This window comes from Hippocampus zosterae, chromosome 11 (genome assembly GCF_025434085.1).
Source record: "Hippocampus zosterae strain Florida chromosome 11, ASM2543408v3, whole genome shotgun sequence".
Taxonomy (NCBI): domain Eukaryota; kingdom Metazoa; phylum Chordata; class Actinopteri; order Syngnathiformes; family Syngnathidae; genus Hippocampus; species Hippocampus zosterae.
The window spans coordinates 6,756,059-6,775,820 of NC_067461.1; the positions used below are offsets into that span (position 1 = coordinate 6,756,059).

A 19,762-nucleotide genomic window follows, 5' to 3' on the forward strand; every position below is an offset into this window, starting at 1 on the left:
TGTGATCCTGAGAAGATGCTAACATATCAAAAAAGCAGCACCCGCGACGCACTTTCACATTGAGTAGCGAAAATTAGCTTTATTAGCTATTCATCCATTTTCCGTACCGCTTCTCTCCACTTGGGTCATAAGTATGCCAGAGCCTGTTATTATATTATATAAATTGCTCGTTGAGGTGTGCCCTGCGATAGGCTGGCAACCAGGTCAGGGTGTAGCCTGTTTAATGCCCAAAGACGGCTGGGATCGGCTCCATCCTCATAAGCGGTTGACATTACAACTATTGGAATAAAAGTACTTGCTTTTCACATCCACTAGTATCCGTAAACATCTACACAATGTGGCAAATGCCCACCCCTTCTTAAATTTATTTCTTGTTGTGTATAAGAAATACACAACAAGAAATAAACGACACTCTGGTGTGACCATCTGTTGGTTGGTGAGCAGAACAAAACGTTTTTTTAGAGTAGGCCCAGAATTGAAAGAAATATTTGATCAGCATGTTAAATAACGGGATGATTTTGAGTTCTGACGTCTGTTTTTTTTTTGTTTTCCATTCGCAGTTAACTGCACTGTAACTTCTAAAGCTCCCCCGTCTAACGGTAAGTGTACACTGCAAGTACACAATCAGCGCATCCTGCTTGAATGCCCCTCCACCCTCCGACCCCCTCACATTCACCTCATTTGTGTCTGCAACTTGGCAGCACTCAGACAAAACTAACATGTTTTAGGAAACACATTGTTTGGAGTTTTACAAAAAGATAGTGTATGTTTTTAATTGTAAAAAAAAAAAAGTGTCTATCCGCCATGATGAACTGGGGTTCACTGTACAATGTTGCTTAGTACGCAAAGAAATGTTGAACCTTGTGTTTCTCTGACAGAAATCATACTTGGGTGTTCCATCGGTCTGCTGTTTCTGGGGTTTCTGGTGTTTCTGGGGGTCGCTGGTTGGCGCTACATACGCTCCAGAGATACCAGCACAGGTGCTGAGGGAGAAGATAAGAAAAGAAAACCTTTAAGGTCTGACAATGGAGAAAGTCGCAATTTAAGTGTGGATGAAGACCATTCAAAGCTTATGATGGAGAAAGTATAATTAACATATTACCACAGAAATGGCCAGGGTGAACTTCTTTCCCGTCTCCGAATCGTACTTATTTGACTGGAGAGAGAGTCGACAACTCCCCCACCTGGTCCGTGTCTCATGAGCACCTCAAGACAATAAATAATTTGTGCCTTTGTAAATAATTCATGCTCGATTACTGCAAGCGTACTTGACTTTGGAGCTGCTCGCCTGTTGCATGGTAAACTCGTAAGAGGGAGCACATAACTCCTTCGCTGGCTCCCGATACATTTTAGAGTTCTTTTTAAGATCCTATTATTTGTTTTCAAATCTTTAAATGACCTCGCGCCATCTTACCTCTCTGAGCGTGAAAATTAATAGTGTACAAAACCAAACTGCTGCGTGGATGTTTGTCATCCATTCAAGCCTTTTAAATTTTGCAAAGGCAATAAAATTCAGCATTATTAAAATTATCCAGCTCCGGTTTCCTCCCACTTTCCAAAAACATGCTTGGCAGGCCGATTGAACACTCTGAATTGTCCCTAGGTGGGAGTGTGGGCGTGGATGGTTGTTTGTCTCTGTGTGCCCCGCGGCTGGCGACTGATTCAAGTCAAGTCAAGTCAAGGGTGTCCCCCCGCCTACTGCCTGAAGACACCTCATTGCCTTTACACTTCATCATTGTATTTATTTTGTGTTTGGTTGTATTATTGTTCTGTTAAATGTTCTGATTCATTATATACTTCTGTGAAATCACGGGTGTCAAACTCATTTTTATCACGGGCTACATTCGAGAGCCATTTCCCTTGGAGAGCCATTATGACTGTGAAACCATATAATTAAGCCAAGAATAATAATTTCTTCAACTAAGTGCCTGTAATGAGGGGTTTGGGTCCAAGAAAATGCTGATAACAGTTCATTTATTACATATGATCAATTAGAATGTTGGTACAAATTATATGGATGGAAGTTGACATGCTTGATTGGCTTTTGCGGGCCACATAAAATCATGTGGTGGGCCAGATTTGGCCCGCGGGCCTTGAGTTTGACAAGTGTTAAATGTTCTGTAAAGCACTTTGTTGTACCTGCATTTGAGATTACGCTATATAAGTAAAGATGTATGTAAAGGTTGGTGGAGTAAGCTTCTCTCAGGTAAACTGAGAAACCGAAGAGGCACAAGGGAACAAATAGCGCGACTTATCTCAGTGAAGTTGCACTACGCACAATCCTGTCATGTCTTTTTGTGCAATGTAATTTATGGACTCTATGTCAGAACAGGAAGGCCAGTTCTGTCCTGGGTTGCTCCCTTGACACTCTGGAGGAGGTGGGCAACAGAAGGATGCTAACTAAGCTAAAAGCTATGATGGCCAGTCCCTCCCACCCCCTCCAGCCCGCCCTGACAGCACTTGGTAGCTCCTTCAGCCAGAGACTGTTACACCCGCGCTGCAAGAAGGAGAGATACCGACGCTCGTTCCTACCGACTGCTGTCAGGCTGATGAATAAAAAATAACAATCATAATAATTAAATGATGTGAAGGAAAATTGTAAATAGTACTGCGATTTATCCATTTTGTGTTCATATTGCATTTAATTGAAAGATGTTTGTTGTTTTTTTTCTCTTTCTTCTTTCTACATACATTCTTGCTGCTGGAGGCTGGAAATTTCCCCAGTGTGGGACAAATAAAGGATATCTTATCTTATCTTATGTGTATTTGCCCTCATTCAATTCATTCAGGCTTTGTCGTCCTCAGTTTCTCTTTTTCATCATGCTTCAGACATGCCAAATGCTCCGATTTTTTTCGGGCAGTTGATTGTGTTGCGCCATTCCAAATAAATGGGAAAATAATCCCGAGTGTGAGGTTCACTTGGAGTTTGTGAGAACGGGAGTAGGACTATCACGCATCATTTGACACCTCTGCATTGATCTCGAGACAAAATCGCAAAAGTAAAATTGGAAGAGACAATTCCTGGCAATGAATCTGCTAAAAACATACAGTCGTCCTGGTCAATGCTAATGCATGCACAGCAAGAGAGTATTCGTTCACTACACTTATATGAACACTGAATGAAGATTCATCTAATAATCAACAATACTGCTTTGGGGTAGCATCTTTTGCAAAAAAAAAAGCATTTACAATAAATCGGTGGAGGAGAAACTGCACATTACACAATAATGCAATGCAGAAAAAACGCCCCGCCCCCAATTTTAAAAATAGTTTGTTTTAATTGACAAATATGAAGATTCAGTCATTGCAGTTTACATTGTTTTCACACCTTTAGAAATAATTCAAATGAAATCGGTGAGACTTATTTATTAAAAATATCTGAACGTGAATTAATTAGCAACCTACATTACTGATTTGTTTAGGACATACATTTGCGAGCAGCAGCAACAAAGGGGAAAACAGTTTTCATTCATTCATTCATTCATCTTCCGAACCGCTTGATCCTCACTAGGGTCGCGGGGGGTGCCGGAGCCTATCCCAGCTGTCTCCGGGCAGTAGGCGGGGGGCACCCTGAATCGGTCGCCAGCCAATCGCAGAATTGAGACAAATAATAATGATGTAATTATTCTTTTTTTTTTAGCAGTCTAACTCTCAAATGAGCGCCAGACCCGCACAGAAAAAACAACCCCCCAAAAAGATAAAACTGATGCCGTAGTAAGAGTTATACGAGTGTAGAGAATAACAAACGGTGATGTGTTTTGCTAGTATGCCTCGGTGTCACGTTGCCAACTGGAAGTGCTTTTATTTCCAAGTGCTCCACTTGATTGCGTGGGTGGAACCAAAAAAGACGAGAGGAGCGAACACGCTCAAGGCAAGTGCGGTTTGGTTTTAAATTAACACTATGTTGTGTTCTGGCATCATCTACGGCGAGACTGTAGCTGTGGTTTGTAAATGAACCTAGTTCACTTATTGTCCTATATAATTATCTACTTCAATCCAAAATGTTGAAAATAATGGGGGTTATTTTACAAATTTAGATTTGAAACTTGGAACAATCAGTAAATCACGAAATAATTAGTTGGATTTTATTACATTTGTGTCGTCTTTACATGTGACTACATGTGCATAAATGAAAGGGAGACCAGTGGAACGGTGAGGTTACAGGGAGCAGAGGTGGCGAAGGTACAGGAATTTAAGTACCTAGGATCAACAGTGCAGACTGTGGAAGAGAGTGCAGGCAGGATGGAACAGGTGGAGAAAAGTGTCAGGAGTGATTTGTGATAGAAGAGTGTCAGCTAAGGTGAAGGGAAACGTTTACGGAACAGTTGTGAGACCAGCCATGATGTATGGTCTAGAGCAGGGGTGCCCAAACTTTTTGCCAAGGGGGCCAGATTTTATGTGGTAAAATGTCGGGGGGCCGACCTTGGCTGACATTCTTTACATTGAACAACAATATTGTTAAACAAATTTTAGTAAGCCAGTCTGTTTCACATTTCCATTTTAATTTTAATTTCAACAATCTTAAGAATTTCTTTTGGTTCATTTGAAACAGGTATATCACATGCAACTGCTTATTCACTTGACTTTTTCTTAAACGGAAGTCTCCTGAGTGTAAATTGATTGATTTGAAACATAAAATGTATCACCATGACTTTTCAATAGTCACAAAACCTTTGTCTCGAACAACAGGGAAATGAACAAGCAATACACATATACACATCTGCAAGGACCATTTGAAATATGACATATCAGTCAATATAAACACGGCGTGATGTCTTGTTAACACGTGAGTGATGCCCTCTAGTGTCTAAATGCTATTACTCATTTAGTGAATGCTATTACTCATTTAGCCACTAGAGGGAAGCAGTACTCTATGAAACATCACTCACCAGTCTACGAGACCTCAGTCAATGCAACACGTGTTCCATTGCGCCCAACCTGCGAGCCAGACGGCACTGATTTTATGACAGGGGCCAAGGGCCGGATGAAATTCGACCGCGGGCCGGATTTGGCCCCCGGGCCGGACTTTGGACATGCCTGGTCTAGAGACACTAGCAATAGGCATAAGACAGGAGGCAGAGTTAGAGTTGGCCGAGTTAAAGATGCTGAAATTCTCCGTAGGAGTGACAAGGACGGACAGGATCAGAAATGAGGTCATCAGAAGGTCATCAGAGAGGAACGTTTGGAGAAAAAGTTAGCGAGACCAGACTGAGATGGTTTGGACATGTACAGAGGAGGGACAGTGGATACATTGGTAGGAGAATGTTAGCGATGTAGCTACCAGGAAGGAGAGAGAATGTTAAGGAATTATTCCGCTAGAAGTAGTAGTAGAACATTGTTGATGAATTTCATCTTGCTATGAGAACTATTGACACTAGTCTCTGTCCTGAACATCTGCAGAAGTACTTAAAACAAAGAGTGTAGGGCAGGCATGTCCAAAGTCCGGCCCGCGGGCCAAATCCGGCCCGCGGTCGAATTTCATCCGGCCCTCGGCCCCCGTCATAAAATCAGTGCCGTCTGGCCCGCAAGTTGGGCGCAATGGAACACGTGTTGCATTGACTGAGGTCTCGTAGACTGGTGAGTGATGTTTCATAGAGTACTGCTTCCCTCTAGTGGCTAAATGAGTAATAGCATTCACTAAATGAGTAATAGCATTTAGACACTAGAGGGCATCACTCACGAGTTAACAAGACTCTGTGTTTATATTGACTGATATGTCATATTTCAAATTCCTGTTTCAAATGAACCAAAAGAAATTCTTAAGATTGTTGAAATTAAAATAAAAATGGAAATGTGAAACAGACTGGCTTACTAAAATTTGTTGAACAATATTGTTGTTCAATGTAAAGAATGTCAGCCAAGGTCGGCCCCCCGACATTTTACCACATAAAATCTGGCCCCCTTGGCAAAAAGTTTGGACACCCCTGGTGTAGGGTGAAGTTGGGGTCCTATTTCCCCTTGAGTGATTAACAGCCCCCCAAGTGTCTTCTTTTGGGTCCCCCACCTCGTAAAAGTCCCCGAAGGCTGTCAAGTGCCTTCGAAGAGGAACCCTAATTTCAAGATTTGTGGACCAGCAGATATTGTCTGTACTTTGTCAAAATGCCAAGATCGAAGGTTGCTTGACTTTTCTGAGACCTTCAGACTCAGGCAGTAACCAATGAGCGCTCCACTATAACCAGGTAAGACACATCTGTTCCTGTTATTACGGGCAAAGTGTCAAAATTCGGCTTATGTCCAATAAGGACCGATCAAATCAAACTGCTCTGAACCTGAATGTGTTGAACCAAGTATAGTGATTGGATTTCTGTAGGTGGCAAATACCAAATTGATCATGAGTTTTAAGGGATTTATATGACTATGGAAAAACGAAGTACTGTACAGGAAAAAGGAATTAAAGAGTTGGTGTGAGGTATATTCAAAACAATATACCGTCTAAAATTTGCCACCGAGTTGTAGATAACTGAAAATCAGACGCGCCGAGTTCCCTTTATCCAACAACATTGGGTCCTCTACAACAATTGGAGTTTGAATTGTTATCTGAGGTACACCCAATGACTTATTTGGTTAATTGTATAGATGCTTGGGTGACTGCAACTTGGAAGGACCCCAATAGTCATCCATTGAATCGGGCTTTGCTCAGGCTAGCGGTGCTTGGGGGTTGTCCGTCTGATGTGCAGAAAATGACGACTAACTCTCCCACTCTCCCCTACTTCAGATGACGTGAACTGGAGAACTCATTTCCTATATTATGTGCAGCAATCTCGAATGAGAGCCGAGGAAGAGACTGAGAAAACATCCAAGCTACAGAACAACTTTTTGAACCCACGAATAGAGGAGGCGATGAGAGCCACCAGTAATGCATGCAAAAAAGAGAAACTTGGGAGATCTAATCAAAGCCGACAGTTTCTGCCTCACAATTGATAATGCCACTATATCTCCTTCCCCCCAGGTGAAGAGTCTGGGTGTCATGCTTGACAGTTCACTATCCTTTCACTCCCACATCAATAACATTACCCGGTCCGCTCATTTCCACCTTCGCAATATAAACCGCCTCCGTCCCTCACTCACTCCGCACACCACCGCTATCCTTGTTCACAGTCTCGTCACTTCGCGTATTGACTAGTGCAACTCACTCCTCTTCGGTGTCCATCAAAAATTCCTCCATAAACTTCAACTTGTTCAGAATTCAGCAGCCCGGATCATTACAAGAACCCCCTCCTTCCATCATATCACCCCCATCCTCCGTCAGCTCCACTGGCTTCCTGTCAAACTTAAGAATCAACTTCAAAATACTTCTCTATACATTCAAAGCCATCCATAACCTTGCACCCCCCTATCTGTCTGATCTTCTTCAAATCTTCATTCCCTCTCGCTCACTCGGGTCCTCATCCTCCCTCCATCTTTTTCTACCCTCTGCCCGTCTCAGTACAATGGGGTGCAGAGCCTTCAGTCGCTCTGCCCCCAAACTCTGGAACTCACTTCCTCCCAACATTCGTAATATTGACTCTTTCCTTATTCAAAACCCAGCTCAAAACCCACCTATTCAGACTTGCCTACCCGCCTTAAATCTTTCTTTCTTTATTTATTATTTTATCTGTGTTTTACTATTGGTCTTGGCTGTACAGTGTCCTTGAGTGTTGTGAAAGGCGCTTAACAAATGTGATGTATTATTATTATTATTAAATGTCAGTCAGTGTCTCTCAACAGGCTTCACCACGGGTGATCACACCCCCACCGCAGCTCCAAGCCCCACTTCAACATTACGGCCTGCCCACAAGGCAGGGCCGAGACGCATGGCTGGGGGGAGGTCTGAGCCAAGCTGGCCGTTTCATTTGTGGTGACGTGAATCATTGGCTGATGCAAGGCTGAGTGTTGCTAAAATCAGCCGATGACCCGCCACTGAACTCTGTCTTCAAACAGTATCGGCTGTGGTCTCCTTAGACTTCCTCCGTATGACCTCACCATCCGCTGATCGATCCTTCCCACTACACAATGCTTTTGACAAACTAGGGAATGAAATTTATCGCATGGCCTGGTTGGATGAAACACAAGGCAATTTATTTAATGTTCCCCCCTCCTAAATTATTGTAGGTCCTGAAGGGTGTGGCAGCCAGAGTGGACCTGTCAGAGGATCTCATCTCATTGACTGGTATCGTATGCATGACATGGCCGCGCCGCTCATACCGTTTTTGCCGTCTACTTAAATATACAAAAATTCTCAATCGTACACATTTTTTTTGTAATCGATTTAGGGAATTTTCTCATTCTCTCACCTTGGAGTTAAATTTTAGTACACTCGGTTGCCCCACGTATTCGATTTTGTCTTCTGGAATTTTTATTCAAGTGCTTAAACAGCTACTCTACTCTTTCCGACCTACGGATGGCGTTGTACTTATTCGGCATGGTAATGTTCTTATCGATGCATCATCTAAGATTTGCTGTTTGGAAGCCGCAAGGTGGCTCCTTTGACGTTTGGCTTTTTGCAGTTTCAAACTATCGCACGGAAAAATTACAATGCGAATTGCCTTTATATTTTTGGGGAGATTGGACACGTCAGAAGGTACAGGGATGCCGGTTTCTCTTATGCAGCCTGATTTAGCTGTTTTACTTGGATGTTTCCGAAAAAGAAGACCGTTTCTGTAGTTCTTTTTCAGAAAAGAGAATGGAACGTGAACGACAGGGAAGTAAAAGACTAATTTTGATGAATTTTGACATACGTCAGCATGCAATTGGACCCAATTGAACAAAAACATTCAGCATGCATCCGATATGCGGCAGCATGAGGCAAAACTTTACAAAAAAAAAACCAGCAGGAACATCGATTCAACATAGCGTGAAGAAAAAAAAACTTAGAGAGGCTCTGCTAAAACGAAAAGAAGTAGTTATTAAATGCAGGGCACACATTAGAAGGACTTTTCCCACGTAAAAGTAGGAAATGACAAAGCAGACAAGATGACTAAAGAGACAGCAGATGACGACTTGAGTTGAAGAACCTGGAAAGGGTTATTTGGTTATCTGTGGCTTTCTGGAAAACAATACATTTTTTAAGCTCCCCTACGATCGTCACACTTTTTCTGTTACAAACTGACACCGGCCCCCCCATCAGAGAAGGGAAAAGTTATGTGGCCCTCACAGGAAAAAGTTTGGGGACCCCTGGAGTAGAGGATGCAGAGAACAGGGAAAGATGGAAATGAATGACTCGTCGAGGCAATCCCTGAAAAGGGACAAGCCGAAATGAGAAGAAGTCTTTACATGTGACTGACATCGTTAATGATGAACATTTTAAAAGGATGAAGCCACGCCTTCCAGAAATGCCTGTCTTCGCGAACTTGAACGTCACGCGAGACATCACGTGAGTGGGAGGAGCCTTCGTCCCTGTTTTCCGCATCGATTTCCTGCTGAAGGCAATAGCGTTCGTCGCTCGTCATGTCTGCTGCAAAGTAATCGAAATGGAATCGCGCTGTTCGGACACGGATAGCGAGGAGCAGCAGCAGGAACCTCTTCTTCACCGCGGACGAAAGGACAAGATCCAGCCGGGTAAGAGAACCGTGAGCGGGCGGGCCGGTGACGAGTCGCCCAAGCTGTGAGCATGTCGCCGGTTGGTTGACACCGACTGACATTTGCCCGTATCAATGTTATTACGCATCTATTACACTTTTACTTGAATTTTATTGTGTCCTAATGTTGTTACACTTTGTGACTTCATCTAGAGCGGGAAGCTTTTTTCTGCTTGTTGACACGGCACATTTTATATGGTGAACTATGAAGAGATTCGTGTTCAAATTCACCCACGGACATCCTCGATGTTGACATGTTTCTCAAATGCACAAACGTATTTGATTTTCACAGATCCACAAAGTTGTGATTTTCAGGTGCTCTATGATACACGAATATGCGCCTTTGTTGTTGTTTTGTGTGCATTTGTCATGACTGTTCATTTGTGAGTATTCGATTTTGTGTGCGAGTTTTCAAATGTACGTAGTTGGATCTACGCACACGCGCATTTAATGTTAATTCAAAACCTCAGGCCGTGTCAAGATATACACACAGGTCTCAGGAGCGTGTTGAAAGGCCATGCCTTCTCCGTCCACGAGGAGGCAGTATTGCTGTCTCCATTGAACGCTAACGAGCCATCGCGGATGTAACTGTTGATAATTTTAACACAAATCTCTCACCGTAGTGTACTGCGGAACCCGAGAGAAGAGGAGTAATTCGCTACGGTGTACTCGCAGAAACTGACGAGCCGCTGAATGGCGCACTTAAGAGATCTTGAAGAAAAACAAAGTGATTACATTCTACTAAACAAAAATGCATGGTAAAACGAAAGCCTAATATTGTTCATGTTTTTGTGTGTGCGATTTTAGTAAAAACAAACAAACGACTTGTTTCTCGAAAAAAATTTAAATTACTCATTTTTCCCTATTAAAAAAAATCAACATGTCCCATTTTACTGATTATAATATCACAGGGCTCATTTTGTACATCAGCATTTGGCCCTAAAAAAATAAAACAAACAAGTTTTTTTGGGACTATTCAGGGACTTATGACTGATGTCTAAAGGTAACCGGGACTCAAGCGGAAACCCAAAAACGACCTTTTTTAATTTTATTTTTTGCACAATTGTGTTTTATTTCTCAATCCACTGGTGGTGTGAGATAAGACTGACTCAACCGACAACTTTTTCAAGATGAGCTTCCATTCAGGCTTTTTCTTTTTTGGGAGTGCAATCCTGGGAGACTAGCATGAAAAACAAGAACCAGTTTTGCAGATGGAATGACAAATATTTAGGAAAGAGGCGTCAAGCTTTTTATTGCCACTTCCAATTGAAATGTATTGTTTGAAGTAAGCATAAACTAGAGCAGTGGTCACCAACATGGTGCCCGCGGGCACCAGGTAGCCCGTGAAGACCACTTGAGTAGCCCGCCAGTGCCTGGACATTGTGATTTGCTAGTAGAAATTATGATTTAAAAATGCAAACATTGGCAGTACTGTGAGACATTTCGAAACACGATCAAAGTCTGACAATTTAAATCATCAAGTATTAAAAATAACACATCCTCATATTATTGAAGGTATTTTGGACAAATATGTTATTTCAGACGTGTATCAATTTGGTAGCCCTTCACACAATCGGTACACATGAAGTTGCTCTCACCCTCAAAAATGTTGGTGACACCTGAACTAGAGCATTACACCTGTCGTTAAAACGGCCACATAATTTTGCCCTGATCTCCGTTAGTTTAATGCAAACACTCCTCCGCGAAGAATGACAAATTTTACAGCAGTTTACAGAGGATGTGTAACAGCGCTTCCAGGTGGCCAACACCAGAAGGAGCAGCACAAAGCCCATTGAACCAAAGCAAAAAAAAAAAAAAAGGCAAAACATCTTCATTATTTGATCTATTCAATGATGTTATTAGTATATGTAAAGTACAGTATTAGTTTTTTTTAAGAAACATCATGCCCCCCAAAAATGAAATTCTCTTTATGGAAGGCGGGAACGGATTGCCATTTTCACTCATTTCAATGGGGAAAGTTGATTTATGTCCCAAGCGTGGTCATCGTCCAAGAACATTTGTTTTGACTCTCCCGCAAGCCTTTTTTTTTTGTCCGCCAGCTCCAGCATGTTGCTCGGCACGCTACAGCCTGGCCCTGCTGTCCTGCTTCGGTTTCTTCGTGGTCTACGCACTGCGTGTCAATCTGAGTGTGGCCATGGTGGACATGCTCAACACCACCAAACAAGAGCAACACAACCACAGCGGCTCCGTGTGTGCTGCCCATCCCAGCCCGGCGCGGCCCAAACACAACCACACTGTAATTTGCTGGTTTTTCCATTTAAGATTTTTTTCTATCAAAAATAGAACCTTATTCGACAAAAAAAGTATGAATATTTAAAAAATATACATATCCTGTTTCTAGAAGTTACTTTTTGCACATCCCAAAATACTGAGAAATAAAAATAGAACGTTCTAGCGCTTATTCAAAAACCAACATTGTGTTCTTATGAAATCATCACTTTTCAAAAGGGGCTGGGGGGGGGATAAGCACTTCATTTGTTACAGTTTTTGCTTTTCCAACACAAAGACCAACAAGACACTGCATTGACCAAAAAGAATTTGTCTTACTTTTTAGATGTCTTCGGTCTCAAGTGCCACTTCTTCCCATGGCTCCATTGCCGTTTTTATTATTAGGAAAAAAAACTGAAATCAAACAAAACTAGCCTTCAGGTATGCTTGACATAGTTTCCCGCCAAACATTTTCTCCTGACGCGCACCTGTTCTGATCAACTGGGCTCATTCACATGGCTTGAACACAAAATATCGGCCACTGTCGCTGGCACATCCACGCTCGGGTAAAATGATTTCAAGCAAAAATATTGACACATACGTTGTACATTGTTTCTTGGATTTCTCACTGAAAAAAAAATGACCCCTTTTTTCCTGTCAAAAAAAAATATTTTGTTTTCTCAGAACTCCGGCGATGACCCCCCCCCCCAAACCCCCGATCTAAACACCACACTTAGTTTACTATTTTGACAATGACATTTCCCGCCCCATCAAAATACATTATTCTCATTGAAAATAATGAGGAATCCTATTTTCAAAGAATTAAAAGACTACTTTAATTTGACCACTGTAATTTAGTTAAAAAATGTGACAATCTCCCCAAAATATATACAGTACATTATTGAAAAATTATATTTTCACAATTTAATCCCCCCCCCTTAAAAATGGGTCTTTTTTCTTTTTTTTAATCAGGAAAATGTAATTTGTTCTTGTGGCATTCCAATTTTTGTTTTAGGAAAAATATGACTCCTGTCTTAAGACGATCACTTTTTTTCCCCATCAACATTTTATTTGGGGTGTTAAAAAAAAAGGCTTTTGTGACAGGCCAGCCTGTACGACTGGGACTCTGAGACGCAAGGCTGGATCCTGGGCTCGTTCTTCTATGGCTACATCCTGACCCAGATCCCCGGGGGTTACCTGGCGGGCCGCTTGGGGGCCAAGTGGCTGCTGGGTTTGGGCACCCTGGTGACGGTGGTGTTTACGCTGCTCACCCCCTTGGCTGCCGACCTGGGCGCCAGCTACCTCATAGCCGTCAGGGTCCTGGAAGGCGTCGGGGAGGTATGTCGTCAGCAGCCTGGGATCCTTTCAGAAAAAGCACACGCACATGTCACAACTGACAAAAATGTTCTCAAAAGCTTGTTGTGGGTGTACGTACCTGTATTTATTTTATTTTTTAAGGGTGTTACCTTCCCAGCCATGTTCAGTATGTGGGGAGCATGGGCTCCGCCCCTGGAGAGGAGTCGTCTTCTTACCAGCTCCCAGATCGGTGAGACCAACAAGCTCATCGAGCGGCACGTCAAGATTTCCTTGTTAAAGTTTTACATGCATGTTTGCGTGTGTATGGTAGGAATCCTTATCGGGACGGTGGTGTCGCTCCCGCTCTCAGGTGAAATCTGCTTCTACCTGGACTGGACCTATGTCTTCTACATCTTTGGTAACAGCGCCGATTCAGTCATGTTAACTCTGGTTTGACACATGAAGTGCACGGGATGACTTGGACTTTTTTTTTGGGGGGGCGTACAATTTGTATGTGAAGGTGTAGTGGGCCTGTTGTGGTTCATGCTGTGGGCATTCCTGGCATTTGACAGTCCAAACAGTCACCCGTGGATCTCGGAGCAGGAGCGAATCTACATCACGAGCTCACTGAAGAAGGAGGTGAGGCGTCGTCCTGGGATGCATACAACAAAGTCAAATTAGATGCTGGCGTTACCACGTGTCTCGAAAATGCCGCTTTGGGGCAAAATAAAAAAAGTTTAGATTTTTACAAAACATTAAAACAGCTCATTTTGACTCAAATGTTAATTCATGACGTACCGACTGTGCCATTTTTTGGGTGATTGATACCAGCTGTCGCCACTGGCCCAACGCATTCCCTGGCGAGCCATCGTGACGTCGCGCCCGCTGCTGGCCATTGTGGTGGCTCACTTCTCGTACAACTGGACTTTCTACACCCTCCTCACCCTCCTGCCTACCTACATGAATGACGTCCTGGGCTTCAGCATACAGCAGGTGAGGACGTCTCCCAAATTCTGACGCAGCCCAAGAACACTTTAAATCGAAATTGTCAGAAAACAGAAACGTGACCGATTCCTTTCTCGGATCGGAAGTCAATTGGCAACAAACCGCATTGAGTTGGATGCCAAATTAAGGGGCTTGACGGGTGCTGTCTGGATCTGGAATTAGTTTGTCAATATGCCGTCACATGTTGATGTCATGAACAAAAATCACATTTCATCACTCTTCTCTCCAAATCAGAACGGCTTGTTGTCGGCTCTGCCTTACCTGGGTTGCGCCATGTTCACCTTGCTGAGCGGTCAGCTGGCCGACAACTTGCGGGAAAGGTGGCACTACCAAACCGTCACGGTCCGGAAATTTTTCTCCGTCGTGGGTATGATCGGACCGGCCGTCTTCTTGGTGGCGACCGGTTACACAGGATGCAACTACACTTTGGCGTTGACTTTCCTCACCGTCTCCTCTTCGCTGGGTGGACTGTCGTCGTCCGGCTTCAACATCAACCATTTGGACATCGCCCCTTCGTAAGTATTGGTTATCGGTGGCCCCCGATGCAAGTGGACCGGAACGTACCATTCACTTGTCGGTGGCGTCATCCCGACAGGTACGCGGGGATCCTGCAGGGCATCACCAACTGCTTCGCTACCATTCCTGGGATGGTGGGACCAGTCATTGCAAGAAGCCTCACTGTAAACGTAAGACTTTAAAAAAAAATTGTTTTTTTTGGTTGACAAAATTTACAACCATTTTCAAAATAAGAGTTTTTTTTTAAAACAGAATTTTTTAAAGAGGTTGAATTTGTATTGTACGTATTAATATAGAATTGAATTTCAATTGTCCAATACTTTAAAAATGAGAAGTCAAACTGAATGTCAAAACAACTGATTAAGTTTGGTTAGATTTTTTGGACTCAATTTTGATTTTAAAAAAAAAGTCAGATGCGTGTGGGTTTTTTCTTCTTTTTTTTGTCTTAACTTTTGACTGTTAGAAGGGTATAAATAAGGCATCAGACACCCGTTAACCCCATTTAGTTTCAAATATCTAAGGAGGATTATTGGTGTACATTAAAAAATGTTTTTAATGGTTTAAACCATTAAAATAAGACATTGGGTGCGCATAAAGTATCTGAATGTTTTTAATGCCAAAGCAACACGTCAGACCTGAAACATTTTGAGTTTTGACGATGAAAATAAGAATGTAAAGAGAGTGCCTTGTTATCTGCGTTAGAACACCATCGAAGAATGGCAGACGGTCTTCTACATCGCGGCGGCCATCAACATCTTTGGCGCCACCTTTTACAGCATCTTCGGTCAAGGCAACGTGCAGCCCTGGGCCATCCACGCCGACTCCTACACCGCCCAAGACTAAGACCAAAGCACGCTTACGTAAGAAGAAAACAGAGTTCAGTCGAATTTACTGTCTTAACAGTCAACTCCCACTTATTGCAGGGGATAAGTTCCAAACCCACCTTTTGATGTCGTGGACGTGAACAACCGCAATATAATGGGATTTCACTTAACTACCGAAAGAGCTGGGATATTTTATCATTTGTTTTTAGCCATTATATTGTTTTCTCTACCTTTCACACAATTACGTGGGTGAAAACCTGCTTTTGAAGGGCTGTGTGAAGGAGTCTCGTCATCTCCTAGAATCTTCATTTCTAGTCTGGTCACTTATGGGATCGCCAATTGGCAGCTTGTTTCGCTTAGCCCCTTTCACAACAGCTGATGGGCTTTATCACTTTGTGCCTTTCATACAGACACCTCAGTTTATGATTATTTTTTTGGGCTGTGCCAAAATCGTTTCCAGATCTTGATTTTTATTTTAAATAGTGGATACTAAGATGCAACTTTTTAGTGTTTTGCAATTCTCAGGTGTGGCATCATGGAATTAAAAGGGATCACTCCGTTTTGGTTAATAATTTAAAGCGGGCGTTTTTTTTTAAAGTACACAAAAGACAGAAGTTAGCTTTTAAATACTTTAGTATTAGAAATGAGTCGTCACCTTACCGTGGTGGAGGGGTTTGTGTGTCCCAATGATCCTAGAAGCTAAGTTGTCTGGGGCTTTATGCCCCTGGCAGGGTCACCCATGGCAAACAGGTTCTAGGTGAGGGGCCAGACAAAGCACGGCTCAAAAGACCCCAATGACGACAAAAATAAATGGATCTAGGTTTCCCTTGCCCGGACGCGGGTCACCGGGGCCCCCCTCTGGAGCCAGGCCTGGAGGTGGGGCTCGTTGGCAGGCGCCTGGTGGCCGGGCTTACACCCATGGGGCCCGGCCGGGCACAGCCCGAAGAGGCAACGTGGGTCCCCCTTCCCATGGGCTCACCACCCATGAGAGGGGCCAAAGGGGTCGGGTGCAATGCGAGCTGGGCGGCAGCCAAAGGCGGGGACCCTGGCGGTCCGATCCTCGGCTGCAGAAGCTAGCTCTTGGGACATGGAATGTCACCTCTCTGGCAGGGAAGGAGCCCGAGCTGGTGTGTGAGGCAGAGAATTTCCGACTGGATATAGTCGGACTTGCCTCCACACACAGCCTGGGTTCTGGTACCAGTTCTCTCGAGAGGGGTTGGACTCTCTTCCACTCTGGAGTTGCTCACGGTGAGAGGCGCAGAGCAGGTGTGGGCATACTCATTGCCCCCCGGCTCAGTGCCTGTACATTGGGGTTCACACCGGTAGACGAGAGGGTTGCCTCCCTCCGCCTTCGGGTGGGTGGACGGGTCCTGACTGTTGTTTGTGCATATGCACCAAACAGCAGCTCAGCATACCCACCCTTTTTGGAGTCCTTGGAGGGTGTGCTGGAGAGTACTCCTGCTGGGGACTCCATTGTTCTGCTGGGGGACTTCAATGCTCACGTGGGCAATGACAGTGATACCTGGAGGGGCGTGATTGGGAGGAACGGCCCCCCCGATCAAAACCCGAGTGGTGTTTTGTTATTGGACTTCTGTGCTCGCCACGGATTGTCCATAACGAACACCTTGTTCAAACATAAGGGTGTCCATATGTGCACTTGGCACCAGGACACCCTAGGCCGCAGTTCGATGATCGACTTTGTAGTTGTATCATCGGATTTGCGGCCGCATGTTCTGGACACTCGGGTGAAGAGAGGGGCGGAGCTGTCAACTGATCACCACCTGGTGGTGAGTAGGCTCCGATGGTGGGGGAAGATGCCGGTTCGTCCTGGCAGACCCAAACGTATAGTGAGGGTTTGTTGGGAGCGTCTGGCGGAATCCCCTGTCAGAAGGAGTTCCAACTCCCACCTCCGACAGAGCTTTTCCCATGTTCCGGGGGAGACGGGGGACATTGAGTCCGAGTGGACCATGTTCCGTGCCTCTATTGTTGAGGCGGCCAATCTGAGTTGTGGCCGTAAGGTGGTTGGTGCCTGTCGTGGCGGCAATCCTCGTACTCGCTGGTGGACACCAGCAGTAAGGGATGCCGTCAAGCTGAAGAAGGAGTCCTATCGAGCCTTTATGGCCTGTGGGACCCCAGAGGCAGCTGACGGGTATCGACTGGCCAAGCGGACCGCGGCTTCGGTGGTCGCCGAGGCAAAAACCCGAGCGTGGGAAGAGTTCGGTGAGGCCATGGAAGCCGACTTCCGGACGGCTTCGAGGAAATTCTGGTCCACCATCCGACGTCTCAGGAGGGGGAAGCAGTGCACCACTAACACTGTGTACAGTGGGGATGGGGCGCTGCTGACTTCGACTCGGGACGTTGTGAACCGGTGGGCAGAGTACTTCGAAGACCTCCTCAACTCCACCAACACGCCTTCCTTTGAGGAAGCAGAGCCTGGGGACTCTCAGGTGGGCTCTCCTATCTCTGTGGTTGAAGTCACCGATGTGGTTAAAAAGCTCCTCGGTGGCAAGGCCCCAGGGGTGGATGAGATCCGCCCGGAGTTCCTCAAGGCTCTGGATGTTGTGGGGCTGTCCTGGTTGACACGCCTCTACAACATCGCGTGGTCAACAGGGAGAGTGCCTCTGGATTGGCAGACCGGGGTGGTAGTCCCTCTTTTTAAAAAGGGGGACCGGAGGGTGTGTTCCAACTACAGAGGGATCACACTCCTCAGCCTCCCTGGTAAGGTCTATTCAGGGGTGCTGGAGAGGAGGGTCCGTCAGGAAGTCGAGCCTCAGATTGAGGAGGAGCAGTGTGGTTTTCGTCCCGGCCGTGGAACAGTGGACCAGCTCTACACCCTTAGCAGGGTCCTTGAGGGTATGTGGGAATTCGCCCAACCAGTCTACATGTGTTTTGTGGACTTGGAGAAGGCGTTTGACCGTGTCCCTCGGGGAGTTCTGTGGGGGGTGCTTCGTGGGTATGGCGTACCGAACCCCCTGATACGGGCTGTTCGGTCACTATACCACCGATGTCAGAGTTTGGTTCGCATTGCCGGCAGTAAGTCGGAACCGTTTCCAGTGGGGGTAGGACTCCGCCAAGGCTGCCCTTTGTCGCCGATTCTGTTCATAATCTTTATGGACAGAATTTCTAGGCGCAGCCGAAGCGTTGAGGGAGTCTGTTTTGGGGGCCTCAGTATTACATCCCTGCTTTTTGCAGATGATGTGGTGCTGTTGGCTCCTTCAAACGGGGCTCTACAACTCTCACTGGAGCGTTTCGCAGCCGAGTGTGAAGCGGTTGGGATGAAAATCAGCACCTCCAAATCTGAAACCATGGTCCTCAGTCGGAAAAGGGTGGATTGCCCCCTCCGGGTCGGGGAGGAGATATTACCCCAAGTGGAGGAGTTTAAGTATCTTGGGGTCTTGTTCACGAGTGAGGGCAGGAGGGAGCGAGAGATCGACAGGCGGATCGGTGCAGCGTCTGCTGTGATGCGGACGTTGTATCGGTCTGTCGTGGTAAAGAAGGAGCTGAGCCAAAGGGCGAAGCTCTCAATTTACCGGTCGATCTACGTCCCAACCCTCATCTATGGCCACGAGCTATGGGTCGTGACCGAAAGAACGAGATCCCGGATACAAGCGGCCGAAATGAGTTTTCTCCGCAGGGTGTCCGGGCTCTCCCTTAGAGATAAGGTGAGGAGCTCGGTCATCCGGGAGGGGCTCAGAGTCGAGCCGCTTCTCCTCCACATCGAGAGGAGCCAGATGAGGTGGCTTGGGCATCTGATTCGGATGCCTCCTGAGCGCCTCCCTGGTGAGGTGTTCCGGGCATGTCCCACCGGGAGGAGACCCCGAGGAAGACCCAGGACACGCTGGAGAGACTACGTCACCCAGCTGGCTTGGGAACGCCTCGGAATCCCCCGGGGAGAGCTGGAAGAAGTAGCTAGGGAGAGGGAAGTCTGGGCTTCCCTGCTAAAGCTGTTGCCCCCGCGACCCGGCCCCGGATAAGCGGTAGATGATGGATGGATGGATGGATGGATGGATAAGATGCAACTTTTTAGTGTTTTGCAATTCTCAGGTGTGGCATCATGGAATTAAAAGGGATCACTCCGTTTTGGTTAATAATTTAAAGCGGGCGTTTTTTTTTAAAGTACACAAAAGACAGAAGTTAGCTTTTAAATACTTTAGTATTAGAAATGACAAGACGGTCCACTTTGCACATTTGCCAGATGTCACATCTTGACCGATTTTGTACTTGTGCCTTAAGCTTTTGAACATGGTCGCACAAAAAAAGAAAATAATAATAATCATGCACAGTATTTCTTGAAGTGAGAATGAATGTATACAAAATGGAATCACTGTAAAGCAG

General features: G+C 45.2%; 2 protein-coding genes across 3 annotated transcripts in view; one reads left to right on the forward strand and one right to left on the reverse strand.

Moving 5' to 3' along the window:
* Positions 1-19,762, reverse strand: part of pno1 (partner of NOB1 homolog) — a 139,477-nt gene that overhangs the window by 19,218 nt on the left and 100,497 nt on the right. The gene's annotated exons all lie outside the window — the stretch shown is intronic.
* slc17a5 (solute carrier family 17 member 5) lies at positions 9,353-19,700 on the forward strand. Of its 2 annotated transcripts, XR_007964795.1 has the most exons (11): positions 9,353-9,537; positions 11,618-11,814; positions 12,891-13,124; positions 13,245-13,332; positions 13,414-13,500; positions 13,603-13,721; positions 13,914-14,075; positions 14,322-14,602; positions 14,683-14,773; positions 15,306-16,024; positions 19,545-19,700. XR_007964795.1 is itself a non-coding variant. In XM_052080204.1 (10 exons), exons 1-10 carry the CDS (start codon positions 9,450-9,452, stop codon positions 15,444-15,446), a joined length of 1,488 nt encoding a protein of 495 aa, XP_051936164.1. In that variant the 5' UTR covers positions 9,353-9,449; the 3' UTR covers positions 15,447-16,071. The 2 variants fall into 2 exon arrangements, 1 of the variants encoding a protein (XP_051936164.1); XM_052080204.1 differs by lacking the exon at positions 19,545-19,700 and having other exon boundaries at positions 15,306-16,071.